Genomic DNA, 26,213 nt, shown 5'->3' with positions numbered 1-26,213 from the left:
AAGGCAATCTATAGATTCAGTGCAATCCCTATCAAATTACCATGGATATATTTCACAGAACTAAAACAAAATATTTTAAAGTTTGTCTGAAAGCACAAAAGACCCGGCATAGCCAAAGATATCTTGGAAAAGCAAAATGGAGCTGGAGGAAACAGGCTCCCGGACTTCAGCAACAATCAACAAAACCGTATGGTACTGGCACAAAGACAGAAATATAGATCAGTGGAACGGAGAGAAAGCCCAGAACTAAACCCATGCACCTAGAGTCAACTCATCTATGACAAAGAAGGCAAGGACATACAATGGAGAAAAGACAGCCACTTCAATTAGGGGTGCTGGGAAAATTGGACAGCCACATGTCAAAGAATGAAATTAGAACATTTCCTAACACCACACACAAAAATAAACTCAAAATGGATCAATGACCTAGATATAAGACCAGATACTATAAAACTTAGAGGAAAACATAGGCCAAACACTCTCTGACATAAACCACAGCAACACCTTCTCAGATCCACCTCCTAGAGTAATGACAGTAAGAACAAAAATAAACAAATGTGACTTAATTAAACCTAAAAGTTTCTGCACAGCAAAGGAAACTCCATACAAAACGAAAAGACAACCCACAGAATGGGAGAAAATATTTGCAAGTAAATCAACTGACAAGGGATTAATCTCCAAAATTTATAAATATCTCCTACAGCTCAATACCAAAAAAATGAACAACTCCATCAAAATGAGCAGAAGATCTAAACAGATAATTCTCCAAAGAAGACATACAGATGGCCAAAAAACACATGAAAAGATGTTCAACATCACTCATTATTAGAGAAATGCAAATCAAAACCACTCTGAGGTACCACTTTACACCAGCCAGAATGGCCATCATCAAAAAGTCTACAAACAATAAGTGCTGGAGAGGGTGTGGAGAAAAAGGAACCCTATTACTCTGCTGGTGGGAATGCAAATTGGTGCAACAACTGTGGAAAATAGTATGGAGATTCCTCAGAAAACTAAATATAGAACTACCATTTGATCCAGCAATCCCACTCCTGGACATCTATCCAGAGAAAACCATGACTCGAAAAGTCACGTGTACTCCAATGTTCATTGTAGCACTCTATACAATAGCCAAGACATGGAGACAACCTAAATGTCCATCAACAACCAAGTGGATAAAGATAATGTGGTACATAATACACTATGGAATATTACTCAGCCATTAAAGGGAAAAATATAACGGCATTTGCAGCAACATGGATGGACATAGAAATTATCATGCTAAGTGAAGTCAGACAATGAGACACCAGCATCAAATGCTACCACTTACATGTGGAATCCAAACAAAGGACACAACTTCTTTGCAGAACAGATATTGACTCAGAGACTTTGAAAAACTTTTAATTTCTAAATGAGACAGGTCGTGGGGTGGGGGTATGTACTGAGGGTTTGGGATGGAAATGCTATAAAAATAAAAATTTGGTTGTGATGATCACTGTACAACTATAAATGTAATAAAATTCATTGAGTCATAAAAAAGAGAAAAAAAAGTTTTGGTAAGAAACAACAGAAGAATAAATAAATTTGTCTCCCTAATAGCAAAGTTTCCTTAGAAAAAGAGAAAAGTTAGGAAACTGATACTCTGTTTCTATGGACATACCAATGAGAACTTATTTCTCAGGTCTTAATAGAGTCTGTTAAACAATGATGTTCAAAATACAAACAATGTATAAGGTGAGAAAGGGAGGGGGCCGCTAGGGAAATTCTGAATATGAATCACCTGAAAGACATCTTTTGCTGTTAAGATTATGATTACAAAGTTAAAACCTGACTTATTTTTTTTTTTTTTGCATTATAAAGCTCAATTTTCATATTTTTTCTAAACAATAGATTGAAATGACACAACAGCATATTATTTCATTAAGATTAATATTTGTAATATTTTCTGTAATGCACCAGCAAACAAACAAAATCAGCAGTAAAAATGAAGGGTGATTTAATAAATCAGTCATTGGTTATAATTTGAGAAGACAAAAAGTTATATGGAAAAATACAGGGATTTATTTATTCCTTGTGGATTGAGATTAAAATAACTACATTTAAATAGCAGGTATAGTTTTTTTTTTTTCTGCTAATGTAGGAAAAACACCCATCCACATAAAAACAGTTAAAAATGGCTGCTTTTAAGCACTATTTATATTGGATTCAAAATATTCATGCAAACACTTGTGAAGTAAACACAGTATGGCAAAAGCATTTGTCTGTCACATACCTACATTAATAATAATAATCCCAGGTATATAACTTGGGCCTGACCCAGAAATGTGTTTGAACTCAGTATATGAGTCCCAGGAAATCTGCACAGACCAATATTACATTTGGCTTGATTAAGATTATAGGTACAAGTATTTTCATGTCAATACCAAAAACAACATTCGAAAAGCTTACGCAACATGAATTTCAAACACCCTTTTATAGACGATGCTCATTAATAATAACCTCACCTCACTATGAAAGCTGCTCTGACACTTAATAGCTAGGTGTTACTTCTAAGTAATGTGGCACATCATTACATTATTTTAAGTCATCATAAAGTGAGTTGGAGGTGTAAACTGAAGCTTCACCTTTGGACATTTAACAAACTTCAATTATCTCTAGCACCTCAGCAGATTTAGCACCATTTTTGTCCCTGTCAGATAACCCTCTTTGTACCAATTAAAAGGCAGTCTTCTACCTAACACCATTGCTGGCTTAGGCGGACCACTTGCACCCTTACTCCAGCTACACTGATCATGCTAGTTTCATCTGTGGGCAATCTCCTGTTTCCATGCATGCACTGGGCACAATCCAGCACAATCCCATGGGAGTATTTAAAGATGACTGCAAAATTTCCCATAAAATTAAGGTGCCACACAAACTTAAAGATAATCTTGGGCCTGACATATCAATAAAGCACAATATTTAAGTTGTAAATGGTAGGTTAGATTTCTTGATAGATAAGATTGGGCTGCCAATCAGAGGTCATGAGAATATTCCAAAATGTCAATGCCGATAGCTTTTTCACTTACACCCCTACATGTAGCTCCATAACTTACAAAACCGATATGGCTAAATATCAATAAGTAAGTTTCTTTTTCTTTTTTTTTGTCTTTTTCTTGAGCTGCTCCCGTGGCATATGGAGGTTCCCAGGCTAGTGGTCTAATCGGAGCTGTAGCCGCTGGCCTACGCCAGAGCCACAGCAACGCGGGATCCGAGCCGTGTCTGCAACCTACACCACACCTGACAGCAACGCCGGATCTTCAACCCATTGAGGAAGGCCAGGGATCGAACCCACAACCTCATGGTTCCTAGTCAGATTTGTTAACCACTGTGCCACAATGGGAACTCCTAAGTTTCTTATTTTTGTAACATATCAATGCCTGCCCTCAAAAGGACATATTTAGTTTTATGTTGTCTGAATCATGATAATGCTAGGCTGCAGTCATCCTAATGATGCTCTTGACAGAAATACTTTTCTCCAATTTCTTTTCCTTTCTTCCTTCCTTCCTTTTTTTTTTTTCTTCTCTTTAGGGCCACATCTGCGGCACACGGAAGTTCCCAGGTTAGCACTCTAATCAGAGCTACAGCTGCTGGCCTATACCACAGCCACGGCAACGCAGGATCTGAGCCGCATCTGTGACCTACACCCCGGCAACACTGGATCCTCATCCTACTGAGTGAGGTCAGGGATCGAACTGGCATCCTCCCGGATACTAGTCGGGCTCATTACAACTGAACCACAATGGGAACTTCCTTTACTGCCAATTTCTATAACTCCATTTTAAAAACTGGTAGTAGGAGAAATCTTGGATACAAATTTGTTACCTAGAATATAGTTAGCCACTAATGCTTAATTTGTAACTGAAGTTTAAATAAGAAAATATCATAAAATATCAGTGTATTACTCCAATATACTGAAGTATACCAGAGTATAATGTATAAAAAAAAAAAGAGACCATATCTTTAGGCAGAATAAGTTTGCAATGCTTACTTTTCAAGAAGCATCAGAAAAAAATCTAATACAGAATCAGAACAAATAAATAAGCTATGACATTATCACATGATATTCTAAGAGTTTTCTTATAGATTAAGTAGGAAAGCCACAAAGATAATAGAAATTTCACTTTTCTAATTTTCTACAATAGCTGTTTCAGAACACGTCATATTAAAGAAATTTCAAGTATTTCTTTCACTAAAATGGAGGTTACCATGAAATAAACCAGGCCAGAAGTCACCGTCACATTCTCAATCACAACAGGCAGGGCTTGGTGCAGTAAGAGTGCCCGTGCCTTCCCCCACGCCACCCACACTCAGTTCCTCCCAGACACGGCAGCAAAGCTGAAGCAGGAGCTCCTTCCTGTTGGTCTCTAAAGCAGATATTTTCCAAACTTTGAGGAAAAATTAGGTTTCCCATTAAACATTCACAGTAAGTCTTTCAAAGGTCACTATGACTAGCATAAAAAACACTCACATTCTTTATTTAAAACTTTAGGAAAAAGTGATTGGAAATGTGACAGTTTCTCCTCAGAATAGCTCAAATATGACAATTTACTCATTTTTGTGCCTATGAATCACATTTCAGAAACTAATCACAAAAATACATTACTTCTCCAAAACATAAAAGGAAAACTCATTAGATTTATAGTATCTGGGAAGACAGATTGATAAAGGCGGTTCTTTTGCATTTGCTGGGAGGTCAAAAGAGTAAATAAATGTGTTCTGTACTCCTGAATTACATGTTTGCTTTTATCAAATACAGAAAAAAATTAACCGAGCTGAAGGTATCTCATGACAAGTATCTTGCTATCATGAATTCCTGTGTTAGGAAGACAGTTCTATTTAAATCTAGAGGAATTATAATGGAGATCTTTGAATTCCAATATTCTAGGCAGTTTTCCCAAAGAATGACATTCTTGGATAATAAGAGAGCCCTAGCACACATGCTGGTCAAGGATAGAGTATACACAAAAATGTCTGCAGAGCTTAGAGAAGGTAATTATTGGACAAATAAGAGAAAACAGGAATGAGGCTTATCAATAGCCTGGGAGCTACCCTAAGGTGGAGAATCTAATCAAGACTGCAGCTATCCATACTACTTAAATTAAATCCTTCCATTTCTAAACATGAATGAACTAACATTTATTTGTTTGTTTGTTTTTTTGGTCATGCTTATAGCATGCAGATGTTCCCGGGTCAGGGACCAAACTCTGTGCCACAGCTGTAACCAGAGCCACAGTAGTGAAAATGCTGGATCCTTAACCCACTGAGCCACAATGGAACTCCATTAACGAACCAATATTCAAATGGGGAATTATAACATTTGTATCTTTAACTTCCAAAGGGATAAAAGGATTAAGTGGGCCCTACACAGAAACTAGTTGCAGATCAAATCCAAACTGAGAAAGCTTACATGTTGATCAAAAGCTCTCTAAAAAAAATCTTTAAAGAACAAAGATTTCCAATGAGCTGGGCTTTTTTTTCCCCCTCCAATGGTTAAAGCACTCAGTTCACAAAGATACAGAGTCCCTGCAACAGCAACATGTACAATTAATTACAAGATTATAATCATATTTACTCACCTTCCCAGTAGTATCTGTGGCTGGTTGGATTCATTTGTTATACCAAATATATCAGGAATTAAATCACCATTGAAGCTGAAAAGAAAACATTAAAAATATTAAGCAGCTATTCTATTCTCATGTCTAATTTAGTTTAGAAAATAAACAACAACTCTGGGGAGGTGTGGTAGACATACAACAGAATCTGCTGTAGTTAAGCGAATGTTAGAAGTAACATGTGTCACTTTGAGGCCAAAGTGTTTTTAATTTTTGCTACTGGAACTTCCAGTCCTCTTGGCAATGGGAAGAATGTATTTCAGATGATCTAGCTCCACAGGGGATGAGGCCTGTAGGTGCTCTGAGAGATGGCAAAGAGCAAAGGCTATCACTGACCCACACTGGACATGAGGTGTGAGCAAAAAATAAACATTTGTTGTGAGATTGTGGTGTAATCTCTAACCTCTGCATAGCCTCGCCTATCTCTGAGTGATAAGCAGACACTTATTTCAGAATCATGACCCTCCTTGATTGGTTAGATGGGCTTAGGAGAAATAACTCATAAAAGTAATCCCTAGCTGGTATAAAAATTCATATTAGCCAGTGAATATTATAACAGCAATGAAAAAATACCCAATTACGAAATTCAGCTGAGTACTTTTAAAAACATTAATCCATGAATTTAGAGTTCAGACTTCTGGTTGTCACTGACCTACTGATGTACAGCTATGATTTTAATAATGGTACAAAAGGCAGCACTGGAAACAAGAATGTGGCTGTATTTTGTTTAGCTCCCCAAATGATATCTACATCATTACCAAAAAATCCTGAAATGTGGATTAACTTTATCCTGACACATGAGTCTATTCTGAGGTGATCAATGCTAATACTAAGGAAGATTTGTAAAAAAGGACAGAGTTTCTCCTTAACATAGAAATTTGTCTAAATTGCCGGAGAAAATCCTGTATCCTTCATATCTGTTAATCAGGCACTAATAGTTTCACCCGAAGACAGTTATCTTAGTTCTTTGAGTAAAGACATGGCTAGAATCAATGTAGATCCATAACTATACATTCAAAGCTATTGAAACTAAAGCAGAAACTCAATCTCTTCCTCTTTCCAAAATACTGAGTGCACTTTCCTCTTTCTTCTATCATGGCAAACAAATACATAATCAAGAGTATAGACCATGATCAACTTTAAAGGGAGAATGAATTTCGAGTCAATACTTAGCAAAGTAGTTTCTTAAGAGAAAGACTTTATAACTTTAAATATCATTCATTCAAAGGAAAGCAAGCACATACTTACTCCATAATCAGTGGTTCATCTTGAAAAGTTCTATTGAGTATGGTCATATTGTCAGGATCTGTAGAAAAAGAAAATATGTAAATGAATAGGCATTTTATATTATTTTTGATATCTGCACTCAGGGAAAAATATTCTTTTATTCTTTTCAAGATTCATCTCTAATTAGCTCCAACTATTATCATTAATGAGACACAATAAATCTGACTTAAAAGGACATCAGTTTGTGAATACAAAATATTGGGAGAGTTTATTCTATGCTGAAGACCAGTATTATTACAGCAACTTCCTTTTGGCGCTTCAATCTGAAAATCTCTTAGATGAGTCTTCTTTATACACAATGAAGCACTAGAGAAGCATTAAGCTTTTGGTGTAGGTAAGCCAATATATGCAAAAGTACTTGACTCTAAAATGTCCATGCCCTCCTTCCTCCTGCCCCTGAAATCTGGCTTCATAAACAAAGGTGTCCATTTCGTATAATTAATTGGCTTTTCAGATAAGACTTGAAGATTTGTGGGTAGGTATAGTAGACTGACTCTCAACCTTTACTCTAAATTTTTGTGTTCTCCTGTACTGGGAAGACTAGAAACCAAAACAGTATTTCTCAGCTATCCTTGCATCTGCACTTCTGAATAAAATGTAAGCCTTGCCAATCAGATACACCGTGAGGTTTGGAAGTCAGGAATGAGGTAAGGGCTGTGTTTCTGCTATTTCTGTCTAACTGATCACTGAATTGTGAGCACCAAGAGGCAAGGTGCAGGGCATCTATTTTGCTGGTGAGCAAATGTCTTTCTAGCTGTTTTTGTTCAACTGGTCACTTTCTGATGGTAAAAAGGCAGTGGCTTCTTTGAAGGTTTTGAGGTTTGCTCCTGAAAGTTCAAGCAAGTGTTTATTCTTTAGCTATTCCAATACCTCCGTAAAGCATAAAAATCCTTTAATATATCTCTCTCTTCCTTAAGCCTGCAAGAGTGTTTTATCCTCTGGAATTAACCCCAGACCAACTCCAGGTTGAAAAAAGAAAAAGACAATTATTGACACCTAAGAATTACATTTTTTGAATTGATTTAAGAACAATATTTTTCTTCCATTTACCTAGGAATACCAGGCATATTTTCTCTTTACTATCCAGTGATAAACGTAAAAAACTCTTAAAGCAAATTCACCTAATGTTTGATTTTGTCCCCAGAAGATAACAGCTCCTAATTCACCGCCGGCATGATTTCTGGGAAGATATGTCAGAAGGACATCCATTTGTGAATCTCCATCATAATCCCCTGGGACTACACTTGTTATCAATGTACTGTAATTCCTAAAAGAAACAAACATTTCAAGAAAAAAATAGTCCAGTAGAGTTACAATAGAAAAGGACACTTCTGTATTTGCACCACACAAAAATATTTTCAGTGCAAAATTTAAAAATTCACAGAACTGATTAATTTCATTATCTTTTTTTTTAACTTGTTAATTTACAATGTGTTAGCTTCTGGTGTACAGCAAAGTGATTCAGTTACACAGCCATACATATATATATATATATTAGTCTTTATATTCTTTAATATCTTATTATCCTTCATGTAGGTAGGCCTTCATGGTCTTTGGTCTATGAAAGAATTCAGGCTGGATGCAGAGAGTCTTAAGAAACAAAAATAATCTGAAATATTTATTAAGAGGAATCTCAGTTTTATATTCAGCATTGGCTTAGTCCTTTTACCTAACTCTTTTCTATAAGATACCAGGACATATGGATGGTGTTCATAAAAAAATGGAGGCTCATGATCAATTGCTAAAGCAGTGAGGAGTATCACTATTATTTTATCAGTTAAAAGATATTACTTATAAAATAATTTTCTATTTTAATGCAGATTTGAAATTACAGTGAAAACTAAATAATCCTTTTATTTTTGAAAGCCTTTCAAGGTTCACAATGAAAAGTAAGTTTTTTTACCAAACCTGGCAATACGCTATCAAAACATACACACCTAATTTTACATTTTTTAAAAATTTACATTTTTAATGATAAAATAATTCTAAAATCATTTATATTAACCTTGAAAACTTAACAAAACATTCTGAGGTCTTGTCATAATGTTGTCTGAGTGACCCGACCAAAAAATAGACCTTAAATTCAATTTACATTAGGTCTATTTAGGAGGAAACAGCAAGACAGTGAATTTCCAAATAGTTTATGGTTAACTATTTTCTAAATTGCATCAAGAATATATATATATATAAATATATATATACACACATATATGTATATATAAAACAGGTTTTATTAAAGCAGAAATGAGCAAAATACTGAAAGGGTAAGAATAATTAAGAAAAACAATGGAATAACCACTTTATTTTAATGCAGCTACTTACTATATCTTAGATATCACATCGAGTGCTTGAGAGCTATTCCCTGATAATTTAATTTCCATCACCTTAAACAAATATTGTTATTCTCACTGAACAAACTAGGAAATAGACTGGGACAATTAAGTAGCTTCCACTGATAAACAGCTAATTAAATGGAATAGCTGAAATTCAAATTCAGTTGTGGCAGCCTCTAAAATTGATACTCATTATGAGAAAATATTTTTGGTAATTTCATTTTTTTTGATTTTTGTCTTTTTAGGGCTGCACCTGCAGCATATGGAGGTTCCCAGGCCAGGGGTCAAGTCAGAGCTGTAGCTGCCAGCCTACACCACAGACACAGCAACAAAGGATCCAAGCCATGTTTGCAACCTACACCACTGCTCCCAGCAATTCCGGATCCTTAACCCACTAAGTGAGGCCAGGGATAGAACTTGCGTCCTCGTGGACACTAGTCAGATTTGTTTCTGCTGAGCCACTACAGGAATTCCGTAATGTCATTTTCAACAAAGAATTCTAACAATACCTTAACCTTTCCAGGAAAAATATCTGGTCTTTAAAAATAATGACATAGCAATTGCACCTGCTTCTATGTAGCAGGGTGCAGTTAACAGGTATACCTCAGCATGTATATGTGTGTAGGTATGCACGTGCAGTCATATATATACATTGCACATACCTGGCAGTAATACTTGTTCAAATACATTCATGATATAGGGGCAAAAAGTACCCTGAAATAGACAGTAATATATTACAAAGGATTAGATGAGAATTTAACTTAATCAGGTTTCATTTCTAAAATTGCCCTGCTTCTTTTATGTTTGTAAAAACAGGAAGTAGAACTTTTAAAAATATCAGATTGACACATGTATTTGTCTCTTTTTCTTTCAAAGAACCCACTAAAATGAGATGGAATGAATTTTTTTTTTAATGTATAATCCTCAAAGACAGATCATGAAAGGATATAGCAGACGAAGGGATGCTATTTGACTTAGCAGAGCAAGGAAACAACAGCTAACCCTTGAAGAACACATGGAGTTGAGGCATCAACCCACAGTGGAGTAGAAAATATGAGTACAACTTTCCTGCAGGCCCTCCATATTCGAGGTTCTACATTTACAGATTCACCCAATCACAGATGGTGTAGCACTGCTGTTTGTATTTAGTGAAAACAATCCATGTATAACTGGACCTGTGCAGTTCAGAAGCACGTCATTCAAGGGTCTACTGTAGACGTTAAAGCGCTTAGAGAAAAAGGTTCCAGGAGTTTTGCCCTGAAGAACCTTTAAAAAAGGCTCAGAATTTGGAGTTGCCAAAAACAGCAGAAGGCAAAAGTGAGATAGTAGGCTGAAAATAGGTTTAACTGAAAGTCTGTATCATGAATGATGGGTCCTTCTCTTTCTTGCTCGGCAAGACAACAACCAGGTAGTTTATTTTTGCGAAGTTTCAGGCATTACATAACATTTAAGTTACAGGGAGTTCCCTTTGTGGCTCAGTGATTAATGAACCCAACTAGGATCCATGAGGATGCGGGTTCAATCCCTGGCCTCACTCAGTGGGTTAAGGATCTGGCATTGCTGTGAGCTGTAGTACAGGTTGCAGACGCAGCTTGGATCCTGCATTGCTGTGGCTGTGGCGTAGACCAGCAGCTGTAGCTCTGATTCAATCCCAAGCCTGGGAACGTCCATATGCCATAAGTGCAGCTCTAAAAAGAAAAAAAAAAAAATTAAGTAACAGGAGACGGGTAAGATTTCGGCCTTAAAAATAAGAAGTTAATGGAAAGTCTACAAAAGGAACAATCTGGCCCTTGCCCCTAGCTCTGCCAAATTTACAGAATGCCAGTCAGTCATGGACTCATCCACAGGGCAAGAGACAGGAAGTAAGTCCCATCCTGCAGTTTCCAATTACCTCTTTAGTACCTTATTCTTAATACTAAAGAGATACCTGCCTTTAGAAGAAAACTATGAATATTAAAGAGAGCCAAAACAAACAGCAATAAGGAATCTGAAAAAAATAGAGATAATAGAGGGAACAAAAGAAAATGTCAAAACCACACCAAAATACCTAAGAAAAGAAAACATATCCATTAAAATAAAACAACAAAAACTAACAGCATGATAAGAAAAAAAGAACAGTCAGAGAAGAAGAAAACTTTTGGCGATAACAAATATGACTGCTAACATTAAAAAATTCAGTAGAAGGCTTACGATAAAATTGAGAAAAACCTCATGGCAGGAAGAAAATCCACAAAATAACAAAAACACAGGTAAAATAAAGCAATAATGGATGGACTCAGGCAGTTAAAAAACCAAACTACCAGAAATTCCTGAAAGAGAACAGTGACAACAACAAAAATCAAAGAAACAATATAATAACACTTCAAAAAGTCCCTAAGGATAGATGCCTCCAGCTTAAAGAGGCCCACCAAATGACCAGAGTAATAAATGAAAAATAATCTACACCAAGACAAATGACAATATTTCAGAAAAAAGGTATACAGAAAAGAACCTAATAGCTTCCAAAATTAAAAACAAGTCATATTTTTAGGATTAGGAAAAAGAAGAGCATTGGATTTTAAAATAGCAACCCAGGAAGCCAGAAGACTATAGGCCAATCAAAGAGTGAGTAGAAAAAGGCCATGGAAACAGAAGGACATGCTCGTGCATCCTTTCTCACGGATTTCCTGAAGGATACACCTCAGTGCAGGAAATGAAGAAGCAAAGAACAAAATGGCACAGAAGCCAAATCACAGGTATCAAACAGAGAATAACAAAGGGAAAGTCTTCAAACAGTAACTCTGCAGAGGCCTAGAGAATGATTTCTGATTAGGGAGGGAGTGCAGAGGACTCAATGGGGGAAAAAGCACAATGGGTATGGGGCAGATATGATGGAACATCTGCAAAGAAATTAAGGATATGTACACAGAAAATGATGCAATTTATTTTTTAAGAAGCAATCATTTACTCTAAGAGGTAAAAACTGTAAAGAAATGAAATACTGCACACTGCTTGGTTTTGAAGTACACATAATCTGCATGGCCTGAATGTACACATTACTGACCTAGCTAAAAATATGATCTAATTGTATGGAGATGGAGATAATTTAAAGATGCTAAATCTTTGTCTATACTGACAAACACCCCAAGAGATGAAGATATTAACTCGAGATATAACAATGTAAAAACTTATTTTAAAATGTGGAAACAAATACCAGAAGAAACAGCTGAAAGTTTTAAAGAAACTTTTGATATCTGATAAAGAAACATTTGATAGTTGGCTCAGTGGTTAACGAACCCGACTAGTAACCATAAGGTTGCAGGTTTGATCCCTGGCCTTGCTCAGTGGGTTAAGGATCCGGTGTTACCGTGAGCTGTGGTGTAGGTTGCAGACCCGGCTCGGATCCTATGTTGCTGTTGCTGTGGCTGTGGCTTAGGCCAGCAGCTGTGGCTCAGATTGGACCCCTGGTCTGGAAACCTCCATCTGTCGTGGGTGCAGCCCCAAAAAGACAAAAACAAAAAAACACACAAATTTTGATATTTGATAAAATTTGATAAAGAAACAAGGGAATGGGGGAAGAAACCAGGGAAGGACAATTATTTTTTGAAAAGTATACTAAATAAATAGTTTCTAAACTTGAGAGTATATAAAACATTAATTTAAAGAAAAGAAATTAATTGGGCTTTTTTAAAACTCAGTGAAACCCGAGTCTTTACTAGCCCATACATTTCCTTACTTTTAATCTTCTGTGAAAAATCACTTCTAGCCAGTTCTTTTCTTGTATGTAACATTTACCAACTTCTGTTCCTTCCCCACTCCAAGCATGCTGACATCCAGTACCCAGGAACATTTCTCAAGAGGGATAATCTCCTGTTTATCCATTTATAACTTTCCCCTTAATGTCTCAATATTCGAACTCAAGGCCAATTTATTTGCATATGTCTAAGTTAATATTCTAATACTATACTACAGAATATTCTATATATTCTATGTTTATATATATTCTAATATTATAGAATCTGAGTACTCATTAGCCCATACGGGGACAATTTCCTAAGTATGCTCTGATTTTTGCCTATACCAATTCATCTGCACAAGGTTAAGTAAATCAAATCAATCTCAAATATGGTTTTCATCACCTCTCCTTTAAACAAGAATATATAATGATTCCGCATGTTTCACAGGATCCAGTTCAATTCTTTCTGATATTCATGAAGGTTCCTAGTCTGCCCTGATCTCATCTTCTTAGTTCACAACTCTCCAAAGAGTATCTTCCACTTCTGTCACCTCTTCCTCACCCCATGCTGTTAATGCTGTATCCCCAAACTTGAAAGCTCTCACCTAGATTTTACTTATTTTAAGGTCAAGCTCAAGTTCCCCATGACTTTTGTAGAAGCTGCCACTTTAGCCTGCACCACCTCATCTCTTTTTTCAGACAGCAATTAATTTTGCTTCTTGTAGTTTCAAAAATGTATTGGTTCACTATCAATGAGGGTAGTTTCATGAAATGCCAGAGGGGTGTGTGTATGACCTATTACTTGAACATTTGAAAAATTTAGCTTGATTTCAATTTCATCAAAATCAACCTATCAGCCACCATGCAATCAGTCAATAAACAACAAAAAATTTAGAATACTGACCCCAGTGCAAACTCTTCCCTCGAACCAACCAAAAAACACATAGTTGACATGGTGAGTGTGTGAGTGAGCTACTCCCATAAGCACACTCAGGATGAGGGACAATCCGCAAAGAATTCAAGAAAGCATATCAAATTGCAGACAGTGCTTATGTGGGAACAGACTTGGATTCACCCAAATTTATTTATTTTTTAAAGTAAATCTTGGTATGCTCACAAATTTTCCTAATAAATTAGGTGCTTCATTACTCACAATTAGTGGTTTTATATCACAACATCGCATTAGTTAAACTGACTTCAAAGACAATCCAACTAGTTATTGCATATCTATTATTACACTAATGACTTTTACAGAAAAGGATACATTTGTACTTACTTCAAGGATACCCTTACTTTGGGTTTAAAATAGGGTGCGTTCTGGTCTGCCAAAAAGACGATTAACTCATTTCCTAAAAGAAGTGAATATATATTAGAAAAATATTCCTGGTAAGACATCCAATCAGTGCTTACAAGAAGATTTCTGGGCACTGTTCTCAACAAGAAAACTTTTATTTTACTCTAGTATACCTGCCCTCTCAAGGCTGGTCCTATTAGACTACTGGAATGGAGATTCCTAATAGCTTTTAATAATTCAGTATTCAAAGCAGCAGAGAAATTAGAAGGATAAACATGGAAAAATATAGTTGGTCAAGACAAATTGAAGCCAATGGCTTCTGCCAGAGTCATATCGATTGACTTAAAAGAAGCATACAAAGAATATGCATTATAACTATACTATGTATTAAGTTTTGCCTTCCTCAAACCCAACACCTCAGCCTCCTTACAAGGGTATTTACTTCATCATATGGATGCATCACAAGAAGGACACAAGATCTCCTACCGTATGTAGTATTTGAGTAGTAACGAGGAGGTGACTTTGTATTTAAGCAGAAAAACTTGAATCAAAGACTGTTTTCTTGTGTCTCCTGTAGAACCATCCCCCAGGTTGATGCATTTTTGGAGCTCAAAGTGCACTCATTGGATCAGACTTTCAAGACAGTTTATTCAAAACACAGGGCATATTTAAAGGGGAGAGTCCCCATATGAAGTTAGGATGAAGTACCTAAAGGTTAGGCGGAAGGCACTCTTCTTGCAGTACATGGAGTTATACAAAGATATGGAAAATATTCAAGGTCCACAAGAGGCTCTGGGGCCCTGGCAAGGGCCTCCAAAGATCTGGGCCAACACCCTGTCAAACTCTGTATAAGGGCTTCATTGCCTTCTTTCACAGCCTCTAACGCCCTGAGCATCAAGATTTACAAAAGTTTGTTTAGTGATGGTTAAAGTAAAGAACTCCCATTAGCCTCGAGCTGAAGAAAGAAGAGATTTGGAGTCTAGGGTGGTGGCCAAAGCAAGGAAATCTTCTGCACACAAAAGGGAGAACCTTGCAGTTTAAAATTCCTTTTCCAATAAGACACTGGATTTATTAGGAGGCAAGGAGGAGTCCTCTATTGGAGGAAATTGTCAAATTGCACCTTCTGCAGCTGATCAAAGGGGAAGGGAGGCTGGAGGAAGTAAAGCAGATAGGAATGACGGGGCCTTGGGAGGGAACTTAGAGGCAAGCTACAAAGATTGCTGGGAATCAGGAAGGCCTTTGGAAGGCAGGTGATTCCGTAAGGAAAACGCGGATGGACGAGTGAAGGCTGGGTCCTATCAGGGAAAGAAACAAAACAAGACTGCGGTGTTTCCAAGGCTGTGGTGGGAGTGGATCAAACTGTGGAGTGTTAGGGTCGGCATCTGGGTTTGGACAAGATGTAGAAAACCCGCAAGCTATCAACGATGCTGGAAATAAAGTCAGAGAGGGCTGGGAGAGAAGGTCCGGGAAATGCAGGAGGACTGGCCATCCGGGCAAGGGGTGTGGGGAACACCAGGAGGAGTACGCGGACAGAGGGAGGGCCGGGCAAGCACTGACTTTCCCGCAGCACGAAGAGGTCCGTCTGCTTGTCAGAGTTGAGGTCTCCGAAGGCCGCCACGGTGCCCCAGGCCTCGGCTCCAAAGAGCTCGGCCGTGACGTTGTGCAGCGCCCGCGCGGGGACTGGCCCGACTCCCAGCAGCGCGAGCCCCCCAAGCAGCGGCGCCAGCAGCACCCAGGAGCCCGGCAGCCGGCCCGCCGCCGCCATGGCAGCCCCTTGGCCCCCGCCCTCCAGCCCACTGCCGCGCTTGACGGCAGCCGGAAAGCACCGTGCTGCCGGCCGAGAGAAAAACCGCGCAGACGGAACGTCCGTACGGCTGCGGCCGGCTACCCTCGCACTCTCCCCTAGGGCTGCCCCTCTGACGCTCGGGACGCCGCGGAGCTAGGGCGAAGCTCGTCCTCGCGCTCACTTCCGGCCGGCGCGCCTCCCGACAGTGTCGCGCGGGGGGGCGGGGCCGGTCGGGCGGAGCTGACAAGCGGCCCTGGGGGCGGCGGCCAAAGCAGCGGCCCGATCGCGATGGCGGGGCTCAGGCCCGAAGTGAGCTGGAAGGTCTTGGAGCGAAGGGCCCGGACCAAGCGCTCAGGTTTGGCTGTCTGGGGCGCCACCCCTTCACGCGCACCGTAGGTGGTGCTCCCCCTCGAACGCCTTGGGCGGGAGGCACGTAGGGGTCCTGGAATGAACCTGTGCCCGAATACTTCCCCTTAGGACAGGCGGTCGTCCCTGCCTTCCTCTGGACGTCTTCCCCCAGGTCTAGAAATTAGGTGGCGGGCCCACCTTACCCCATTATGCTTCCCCAACTTTATTGCGTGTGTATTCCCCCTGGAAAAGTAGGTGTTGTGCTGACTTTGCCTGGAGTCTTCTTACTTAGAAATCAGGAGGCCGCCACATTCCTGAGAGTGTCCTCCCTGCGTGTGTTCTTCCCTGCAAGTCAGCTAGCTTCATTCTTAGATATGGCTATAATCGCGTCCTGGAAAACCGGCGGCTGCTCTTTGCCTTATTTCATATGTCCATTTCATATTACAAGTTCTGACCTCTAGCCAGTTATCTATGTGGAAGAAATCGAGAGGGGGCAGGGCCTCAGGCCTTGAAGTGGGTCAGGTTGAGCATAGCTAAGTCTCAGAAGGAAGTAGACCTCTTCCCTGGGCAAGTGGCCGCAGGACGCATAGTTCCCAGTTGTGGCTCCCAAACGCGAGGCCACCTAGGTCAGAACACGCTGTGCAAGCAGTTATAACTGTTCAAGTGTCCTGAGCTGACTTGTTCAAATTGCAGAGTCACACCCTCGAAGTTAGCACTTGTGGCTGATAACTCAATCTAAGAGCCAGGGTTGAAACTTCCCTTATTCCTGGTTGGCTAGATGTAATCTTGAGCTAAAAGTATCCCTATAAACAGGAAACATGGTGGACTAACAAAACTTCAACTAAGAATCTTCCCTTTTAAGGGATTGATGTTACTGTGTAAGTTAGTGCTGGGAGATGCTAATGTCAAAGTTGATCATCTAAGAACAATGAAAAGCATAGCTCTAGGAAAACTTTGCATTTGCATTGGTATTAAGAGAATTCTTAGTTATCTGTTGAACACGCTGTTGTCGTTATTGTTGTTTTGACGAAAGTATCTAATTTCATAAACCAGGCAGGAGAAATGCACCCAATCTTTGTTGCTTATTTCATTCTGTTTTTTAAACCTTAAAAAAATTTCTGCTCTTATTTACTTAGGGTTCGAGGAAAACTACCACTAAAATACGAATTTTTCAAAAATGAGTCCTTAATACATTTTAGGGTCAGTACAGTTACTGGGAATAGTCACTTTTTTTTTTCATTTTTTAATGTTTTTAAGTATAGTTGATTTACAATGTTGTGATAATTTCTGTTGCACAACAAAGTGATTCAGTTGTACATGTACACACATCCATTCTTTTTCAGTCTTTTCCCATATAGCCTATCACAGAATATTGGCTAGAGTTCCCGGTGCTGTATAGCAGGTCCCTGTTGGCCAACCATCCATATAGTCACATTTATTTTTGTTTCACATTTTTCTCAGGCTTTTCATGTCATATTAAAGTATTGAGTTGACCACTAACAATGAGTCTTTCTAAGCTACAAAAAGTGTTATTGGGTTGATAATATCTGGTCAAAGAGTAACTGGACTTTTCTTACAGGAAACTGAGCTCTACCCTCATCGTATAATTTTACAGCATTTCTCTTTTCCTTTAATAAACCTATAGGGCTTATTTTCTTCTCCAGTCTTTTAATTTCCTCAGAACTGCATGTCATAACAGTAAGCTTTGAAAACCTACCTTCTCTTTCTTTACTGAGGAAAACTTCAAATTTTATTTTACTGTTGTTGAATGCAGCCACTTAAAACCAGTTTCATGTACAAAGTAGTTGCGTACCTTGTATAAATGTTGGCTGTTGGTTTATGTCTCTATTGTAACCGTAAAAGAGATACCATTTGTAGTCATCCCTCCAAATTAGTTGAGGTTTCAGATTCTTCTGATAATTGTGAAGGAAAGTTTTTTGAGTGAATCGACTTCCTGTGTCATTAAAAGCAATCACCTTGATTCTGTTTGTTACTTTTAGAGGAATGTATAGACTGAGTTTTGTTTGAAACTTGGATTAACCTAACCCTGATATAGAGGGGCCACTGCAAAGTTCTGAGCATTGTTACATAGTAGCATAATCACTTTACTGCTCACTAGATGATACAAGTCTTATGTAATGTTTAATAAGTGGCTGTTATATATTTCCTGCCTCATCCATATAAGCAAATGTAATTTATCAAAGCAAAGAAAATCAAATTTCAAGTCATAAAAGAGAAAATAAAATTATAATGAACCTCAATTATTGCCTGTGTTGCACACTGCATCGTGTTAATTACTGCTCACACTGCTTTCAGTTAATCTAACGCTGATTGCTTCTAACCTTCACTAAACAGTTTTGAAAATTGCTATAGTTTAGCCTGCGACGCTTATGATTAGAGTCAACAATTTGAAATGGCCAACTCACCTGATGCAGTCGTCTCTTCTCCATCAGCTTTCTTAAGGTCTGGTAAGTGTATAGACCCCATGAGGGTCACTTAGTAATTTTAAATATCTTTGTTTCTGAAAGTTAATGTCACTATGTGGTATGATTTTGGTTTTCTTTCCTCTTGGGTGGGCCCCATCCTGGGCACCATTTCTGCTATTGCTGGGCTCAAGTTTGCACTGTATTTCAAATGTGGCCTGTGCTGTGAGAAATGTGAGAAGGGCAGAGCCGAGCCCGTGCCTTGACACTTGCTCTGTTCGATCAGGGGCAGTTCCTTAGTGTCTGGGAGCCTTACTTGTCATCTGGGTAGATTCAGTGATTTTTATCCTCTTGCATAGTAGAAATACCTTTAATAAATTAGAAATTTTTATCAGCATCCCAATTATTTTCTCTTCATCAGCTCTCAATGAAGTATTATTATATAGATTTTCACGGATAGGAAAGGGAAGCCCACAGAGTTGAAGCAAGTTGCCCCAGGTCCTGAGACTATTATGTTTCAAGTCCACATGCTTTGCCTTTCATGCCAAGACTTCCAGGTATAGGGGCTGGAGGAGATGTTGGCACAGTAGCTCTTAAACTTTTGCAAGCTGGATGAAAGATGTGGACTTGCTCCCCAGATGAGTGCCCAGGATTTTGAAAATGATTTAAAAGAGGTCTGTGCGTCCAGGAAAGACCATGTATGGATTCCTGTTAGGAACCTAGGCCTTCAAATGTATCCAGTCTCTCTTTACAGAAGAAGAGAAGGGCTTTGTAAAGTGGCCATAAAGCTGAAATGAAGACTGAAATCTTTACGGCTTTTTTTTTCTGTGGGTTATGACCCACCTTGGGCCATTTAAAACCTGTACTGTGTGTGAATACTGGGAAAAGCCTGTCGAGAAGAGACTGCGTTGTCTCTAGTGTGCCTTAAGCAGAAAATTCAATCCTCAGGACTCATTAACAGATAAATGTGAGATGAACGAATCCATACAGTGACAGCGAAAAATTCTTGCTTTTTTGGTTTCTTCAGAACCACTCAGAAGTGGTTCCCCTCCTTTATTTCCATTTATATTTCAAGTCCTCTTTTGGCAAGATGGAGGAGAAAAATCCCGAAGAAACGAAAAGAAATAGGAAATAGCTGGGGGAAGAATCATAAACAGGAGAAAACAAAGCTTATACTTTAAGGGAGTTCCCATTGTGACTCAGTGGTAATGAACCCACTAGTATCCATGAGGATTTAGTTGAGTTTCTGGCCTCGTTCGGTGGGTTAAGGATCTGGCATTGCCGTGAGCTATGGTGTAGGTCACAGACGTGGCCCAGATCCTGCATTTCTGTGGCTGTGGCGTAGGCCAGCAGCTATAGCTCTGATTTGACCCCTAGCCCAGGAATTTCCGTATGTCGCAAGTGTGGCTGTGGGGAAGAAAAGGCAAAAATAAATAAATAAATACATAAATAAAATAAAGCTTCTACTTTAAGGAGTGAAAATGATCCCTGTCTTGTAATCAGTATATTAGATGTAAAATTGTCAATTGATTTCTCATTTAATCTTTAACCTAAGAAAACAAGAGGACATAATGTATGTTTGAACTGTACTTTGCTTTTCTGGTTCTGTTTTTCATCTTGGCTTTCCTAATAAGGGCTTGGTGGGGTTTCAGCATTGGCAAAATCATTCAGCAGTTATGGGAAATAGAATACTAAAGATACGCTTTTATGTATCATAGTCCTGAAAAGTTCTAAACCTAAGATCTGTGCTTTAGTATTACATAGAGTGTTTGAAGTTTTTCAGAACCATTTTATTAAATTGAAATAGACTGCACCAAGAAACAAAATAGAAAAATACCAAACTTAATTGTTATAAACCATTTAAAAGATGGATTCTTTATAAATTACTTTCAGTATTTCCACTTGGGGTTCTTCTAACCGAAGCTTAGTGATGATTCTAAAGAAATTCTTAAAACTTTCATCTCTTACATAAAATGGTTTGTATTTGTAGTTAATTTACTCATTTAGAGATAATGCATTTATGTTTGAAATGATTTGTTTTTTATCTATTGTAGTTCCTTGGGTGTTATCATTGTAGGAAGGTGTTTTATAGTGTGATTTCATTTAACAGTCATTTTAAAGCATGTCCTGGGTTCACAGATGAACTTTTTCCTGCTACTTTTGGCTGGAAACTATTCAATGTTACCAAAAGAGTAAAAGCTAGTGTCTTGATTTTGGAAAAGTAGTTTCTTATATACCTAGACTTTAATGCATTTTAACCCTCTTTATTCTTTCTGGATTTGTTCCTGCTATTTTTTTTTCCCTTTACTTCTTCTCTTTATTGAATTTAGCAGGTCCTGCGTTTCTGTGCGTGCATGCTTGAGTTGTGCTCTGACTGCTAATGTGTCAGTATGTGCTGTGATTGAATATACTTTGTTTTCTTTTGACTGCTTAAATCCAAAAAGAGATCTGGATGTTTAGGTTTTTCTCTAAAGAACCTTGGAGTATAAAATGTACAAAAAACAGCCAATTTTACATCCAAAGTGAATTAACTAATTATTAGGGAAGAAGTGTAGCATCCAGTAACTGAGATGTTTCCATTTCTTATGTGACTACTAATATATATTAGGTCAGCTGGAGCAATCACACTGGCATTACAGTTCAGTTATTTGTAGTAGTTGTTATGGCATTTTGTGATGAGGTAAGAAATGGCTTGGCATTTTTATTGGTAGACAATAATTGTAAAAATAACTCCCAAAATAAATTGCTGGCTTTTCTCTATCTTGATTCCATAAGTTTATCAGCATCTAAGTGAGTTTATCAGCATGTGGCTTGAGTTTTTTACTTACTTCTTTTTAGTTTCCTTGATTGATTTGATTAATTTGATTTGATGGGTATATCAACACCTGGTAAAGTTTACTGTATATTTTGGACAAAACTTAATTTCTATTTTGTGTGTCTGACACTCTTCTTCTTTTTAGGCATTATATAACAGCCTTGTTCTCATCCTAAATTAATAGTCAATTTTTACAAAGGTTTTTTTTTTTTTTTGGACTTGAAGAGACCATAGGCTTGTGGCTTCTGGACTGTTATGGGTTGTGGCCCTTTTTAAGAGCCTAAGGAAAGCTATATCTGAATCTAATCCTGGCTCTCTTGTTTAGTGCTTGTTTGATCTTGAGCAAGTTACTTTCCATCTTTGTAAAAATAAGGGTAATAAAACCTACCTGGGGGATTTTGTGAGGATTAAATGTTATATGCAGAACACTTGCTATTTAGTAGCTGCCCAATTAATGTTATTTTTTGTCTTAACTAAAAATGTATGTCTTTCAGAGTTCCCGCCATGGCTCAGTGGTTAACGAATCCAACTAGGAACCATGAGGTTTCGGGTTTGATCCCTGGCTTTGCTCAGTGGGTTAAGGATCTGGCATTGCCGTGAGCTGTGGTGTAGGCTGCAGATGCGGCTCGGATCCTGCATTGCTGTGGCTCTGGTGTAGGCTGGCAGCTACAGCTCCGATTTGACACCTAACCTGGGAACCTCCATATGCCGCAGGTGCGGCCTAGAAAAGGCAAAAGGACAAAAAAAAAAAAAAAGTATGTCTTTTACAGTATTGCTGGTATGTATTTAAGAGTAGACTTTTACAGTAGCAGGCCTGTTTTCTTATCTCTTTTCCTTTTTTTGAGGACTTAGTCCTTTTGTACCTACTCAAGCTAAGTGACCCCTAGACATATCACTCTTACTTGATATCTGTCTTTTTGATATCCACCGTCATGGTAGCCATTTGATTAAGAAAACTTGTCATACTAAAATACAGTTGGATGGAATCAGATTACCCAGAATCTACCTCTCCTTTTAATCTAAGTCCATTTTTGTCAGTAATCATTTCAAGTCTAAAGAAATTGTTTCTGACAGTTTCCATGGACATGTCCTGTTGGACAGCAAGCAGAATAGTCATTGTTAGAAGAGACTTTTGTCTTATATTGGGAGTGCATTGCGTTCCCTTCAGGTAGGATGGAATTTTCAGAAGCACTTGTAAGTTGTATCCTGCTGGGAGCTCTGATCTCTTCTTACTAGGTCCTGCCCTGTAATCTTATAAGATTTGGGAAATAGCAGCCATATGATATGGCTGAACTCCCGTGGCATGAATCTCATTGACCTTAAAGCTTACTTTCTTTCTGTGTCATTATCCTCAGCAAAGGTGATGCTTCAGATTTTATAAGTGAAATGATTTTATGAAGAATCCAATGGCTTGTCTCACTGCTTTAGACAGTTACAGAACACTCATATTGTGCATCATAAAAGCCATTTTCCTCTTGCTGTTTTCTTTATCTTTGATCTTCTGTGAAGCTAGAGAAAGGGTAAGAGGAACTCTGCAGAATTCCTGATTCTGATCCCGGTGCCTGCTGAAAATTTCCAAGTAGGTGTATATAATGAGCATCTCACAAGTAACCTGGCCAAAACAGAACTCTTCTTTTCTAATCCTATTCGTACCCCCAAATTACGCATCTCTAAATCTTTTCTAAAGCATTATCCTTCCAGTTGCTAAAGCTAAAAATATGGAGGTTACTCCTCATTCTCTCTCTTTTTATTCAATTCATCTGTAAATCTTTTCTATTCCAGTTCCCAAAGCATATACAGAAATCTGCCTGTTTTTCTCCAGCTGTATTCCTACCTCCCTAGTCTAAGCCGCTTTCATCTCTGATCTAAGCTACTGAAATAGCCTGGTGTCCTATCTTCCTATTCTTGCTTCACTGCAATCTGTTCTCTATCCAGCAGTGAGAAGAATCTTTTAAAAATGTAAGTCAGATCATGGCACCTTCCTGTGACCCTTCATTATCTGCAGTAAATCCGCAGTCCGTCCCTTGGTGGATTCCCGAGTCACCTGGCTCTTTGCTGCTGCTCCTCATGGAATACTCCTTTCTCCCCACTACTCTTCAGCCATGCCTGCTTTGGTTCCTTAAGACACATTTTGTTTTCATATAGGCTCTCTGTTAGAGCTATTTCCTCTTCTTTGTGTGTGCTCTCTTATTTTGCTGTTTGGGTATCTTCTTCCTTTTGACTTTTAGGTTTACATTTTAAACTTAGACTACTTAGAAAGTCCTTTTGTTATGTACTCAAGCTAGGTGACCCTCAGATATACCACTCTTATTTTTAATTCTCTAGTATACTTTTCACTATTTGATATTTTTCTCTTAGCTTTTCCATCTCATATGGGCATAGAGACTTCATCTGTTTGTTCATTCCTGTATCCTTAGAGCCCAGAAGAGTGCCTGGAGCATAATAAATGCTCTGGAATCATATTGCTTACAAAAATCATATTATTTATCACACTTTAGTCCCTTCTGCCCCTTTTGAGAGACAGTGGTTAGTATATGGACTTTAGATTCATAAAACTAGGCTCAGGGAGTTTCCTTCATGGGTCAGTGGTTAACGATCCCGACTAAGATCCACTAGGATTCAGGTTCAATCCCTGGCTTCACTCAGTGGGTTAAGGATCCGGTGTTGCCATGAGCTGTGGTGTAGGTCGCAGATGCGGTTCGGATCCTGTGTGGCTGTGGTGTAGGCCAGCAGCTGTAGCTCCCATTCGACCCCTAGCCTGGGAACCTCCACATGCCGTGGGTGCTACCCCAAAAGGCAAAAAATAAACAAACAAAGAAAAAAGGCAAAACTAGGCTCAAATCTCAGTGTGAAACTTATAAACTATGTGAACTGCTTTTTAACCTACTTTCCCTAATTATATAGTGGAGATAATAGTATCTCCTTCCTGAGTTCTTTTGTGAAGATGGAATAATGTCTGTGAATTATCTAGTGGTTGTAATGGTACTACCAATAATAATGATTGTAATGTTGATGATGATGAGTAATGATTTTAGTGGCCTGTTTTTATTGAGTACTTAGCATGTGACAGGTAGTGTTCTCAGCGCTTTTTATTTAATCTCACAAAAATCCTGTACTATAGTACTGTTAACTATCTCTGTTGAAAAATCAAAGCACAGAGAAATGAAGTAACTTACCTAAAGTCACATAGCTAGGATACAAACTTGGCCCAAGCACTTGCTCCCAATCATTGCTGCCTCCCCCTTCTTCAACATGCATAGTGCCTAGTATTCCATAAATGAATGGCAAGGAATTGTTGTTTGCATCTCGGCAGTGTTCAGTGCTCTTCTGTCACTCGTGTCGAATTAGCTAGTCTTCACTAGACCTCTCTGATGTTGTAGCAAGTTTGTAATACAGTTGTCCCTCTGTATCTATGGGTTCTACAATCTGAGGATGTGGACAGCTGACTGTACCATACAATTTTATATAAAGGGCTTTAGCATCTGAAGATTTTGGTGTCCTTGGTGGGGGTTGTGTGGTCCTGGAACCGGTCCCCAGTGGATACCAAGGGACATATGTTACTGGTCTTAGAGTGCCCAGTGAAACTTTACAAAGCTGAAGATGACTTTAGTACTTTTTTATACATAGAGTCTCTAACTCACTCCTGGCCTTTTCTTTTTGTTTCCTACTTTTTTACCCATAGCTATCAGCTCCAATTGCGTCACCTCTCTAGGTAGTTCATTCTATAAGTTTTTATATGGATGATTTTTCTAAAATAAAGAGCTGATTCTGTTACTCCTTTGATGAGCACCACTTGGCAGCTCCGTATTTCCTGCAGGTTCAGCTTGGGACTTTAGAGATGGCATTTGAATTGAAGGAGGAAATAGTCAAATGAAAAGTTAGGATAAGAAGTGTTTTAAGATAGCATCTTGGGGATAGACAGAGATGGCTATTTGAGGGCAGTATTCTCAAATGACCAAGCAATTATGAATGACAGTAATACAGGAGAGGGTGGCTAGGAGGGACAGGACACTGGCAGGTTTGAAGATTTTAAAGTAAATTGAAGGGAAAGCTATGGAAAATTTGAAATAATATAGTAATAAGACCTGAGTAATATTTTATGAAGATCCTCTGATTACTATGTAAATACATTGGAAAGTGATGAGAAGGCAGGGAGCAGCCTGATGGCAGAAGCCAGGTGTCTCTGTCTCTCTGATGAACAGTGAGCACAGTGCTAGAGATATAGGGCACTCAGTCCATCTTTGGTAATGAATAAATCAACACAGGATCTGAAGACACAAATATTGCCTCTGCATCAGTCTGGGTTCAGAAACTGTGGCCACCTCGATTATCTGTCTTTTATACCATACCTTTGACTCAACAGAGTAACTTTTAGAATGTGGCCCAGTTTAACACAGGAGAATTTTCTGTTTGTTTATATAGCAAATTCTTATAAATCTATATCTTATGTTTATATTGTTATTATAATATCTGTCCACATTTAAAAGTAGAGATTGGCTCTTCTATTTCTGATGAATAATCTACAAAACCACACAAGGTGCTGCCATATCTTTTCTTG

The 26,213-nt window shown here is 38.4% G+C and overlaps 2 protein-coding genes across 6 annotated transcripts in view; one reads left to right on the top strand and one right to left on the bottom strand.

Moving 5' to 3' along the window:
• Positions 1-16,246, bottom strand: part of ITFG1 (integrin alpha FG-GAP repeat containing 1) — a 224,048-nt gene extending 207,802 nt beyond the window's left edge. Inside the window, exons 1-5 of the mRNA XM_047789955.1 lie at positions 15,841-16,246; positions 14,266-14,338; positions 8,063-8,208; positions 6,903-6,960; positions 5,619-5,693 (exon numbers count right to left, since the gene is read on the bottom strand). Coding sequence (XP_047645911.1) covers positions 5,619-5,693; positions 6,903-6,960; positions 8,063-8,208; positions 14,266-14,338; positions 15,841-16,048 — 560 coding nt within the window. The 5' untranslated portion in view covers positions 16,049-16,246. The remainder of the gene's footprint in view (positions 1-5,618; positions 5,694-6,902; positions 6,961-8,062; positions 8,209-14,265; positions 14,339-15,840) is intronic.
• PHKB (phosphorylase kinase regulatory subunit beta) overlaps positions 16,200-26,213 on the top strand; it is a 201,029-nt gene continuing 191,015 nt past the window's right edge. For 2 of the 5 annotated variants that reach the window (XM_047789952.1, XM_047789950.1), the window contains exon 1: positions 16,314-16,424. In XM_047789952.1, the coding sequence (XP_047645908.1) occupies positions 16,358-16,424 (67 nt within the window). In that variant the 5' untranslated portion in view covers positions 16,314-16,357. Of the gene's footprint in view, positions 16,425-18,772; positions 18,886-26,213 lie in introns of all 5 variants that reach the window. The other 3 variants (XM_047789954.1, XM_047789949.1, XM_047789953.1) reach the window with 3 other exon arrangements.

The sequence above is a fragment of the Phacochoerus africanus genome, chromosome 8 (genome assembly GCF_016906955.1).
Source record: "Phacochoerus africanus isolate WHEZ1 chromosome 8, ROS_Pafr_v1, whole genome shotgun sequence".
Taxonomy (NCBI): domain Eukaryota; kingdom Metazoa; phylum Chordata; class Mammalia; order Artiodactyla; family Suidae; genus Phacochoerus; species Phacochoerus africanus.
This window is presented reverse-complemented; position numbering and strand designations above follow the sequence as displayed.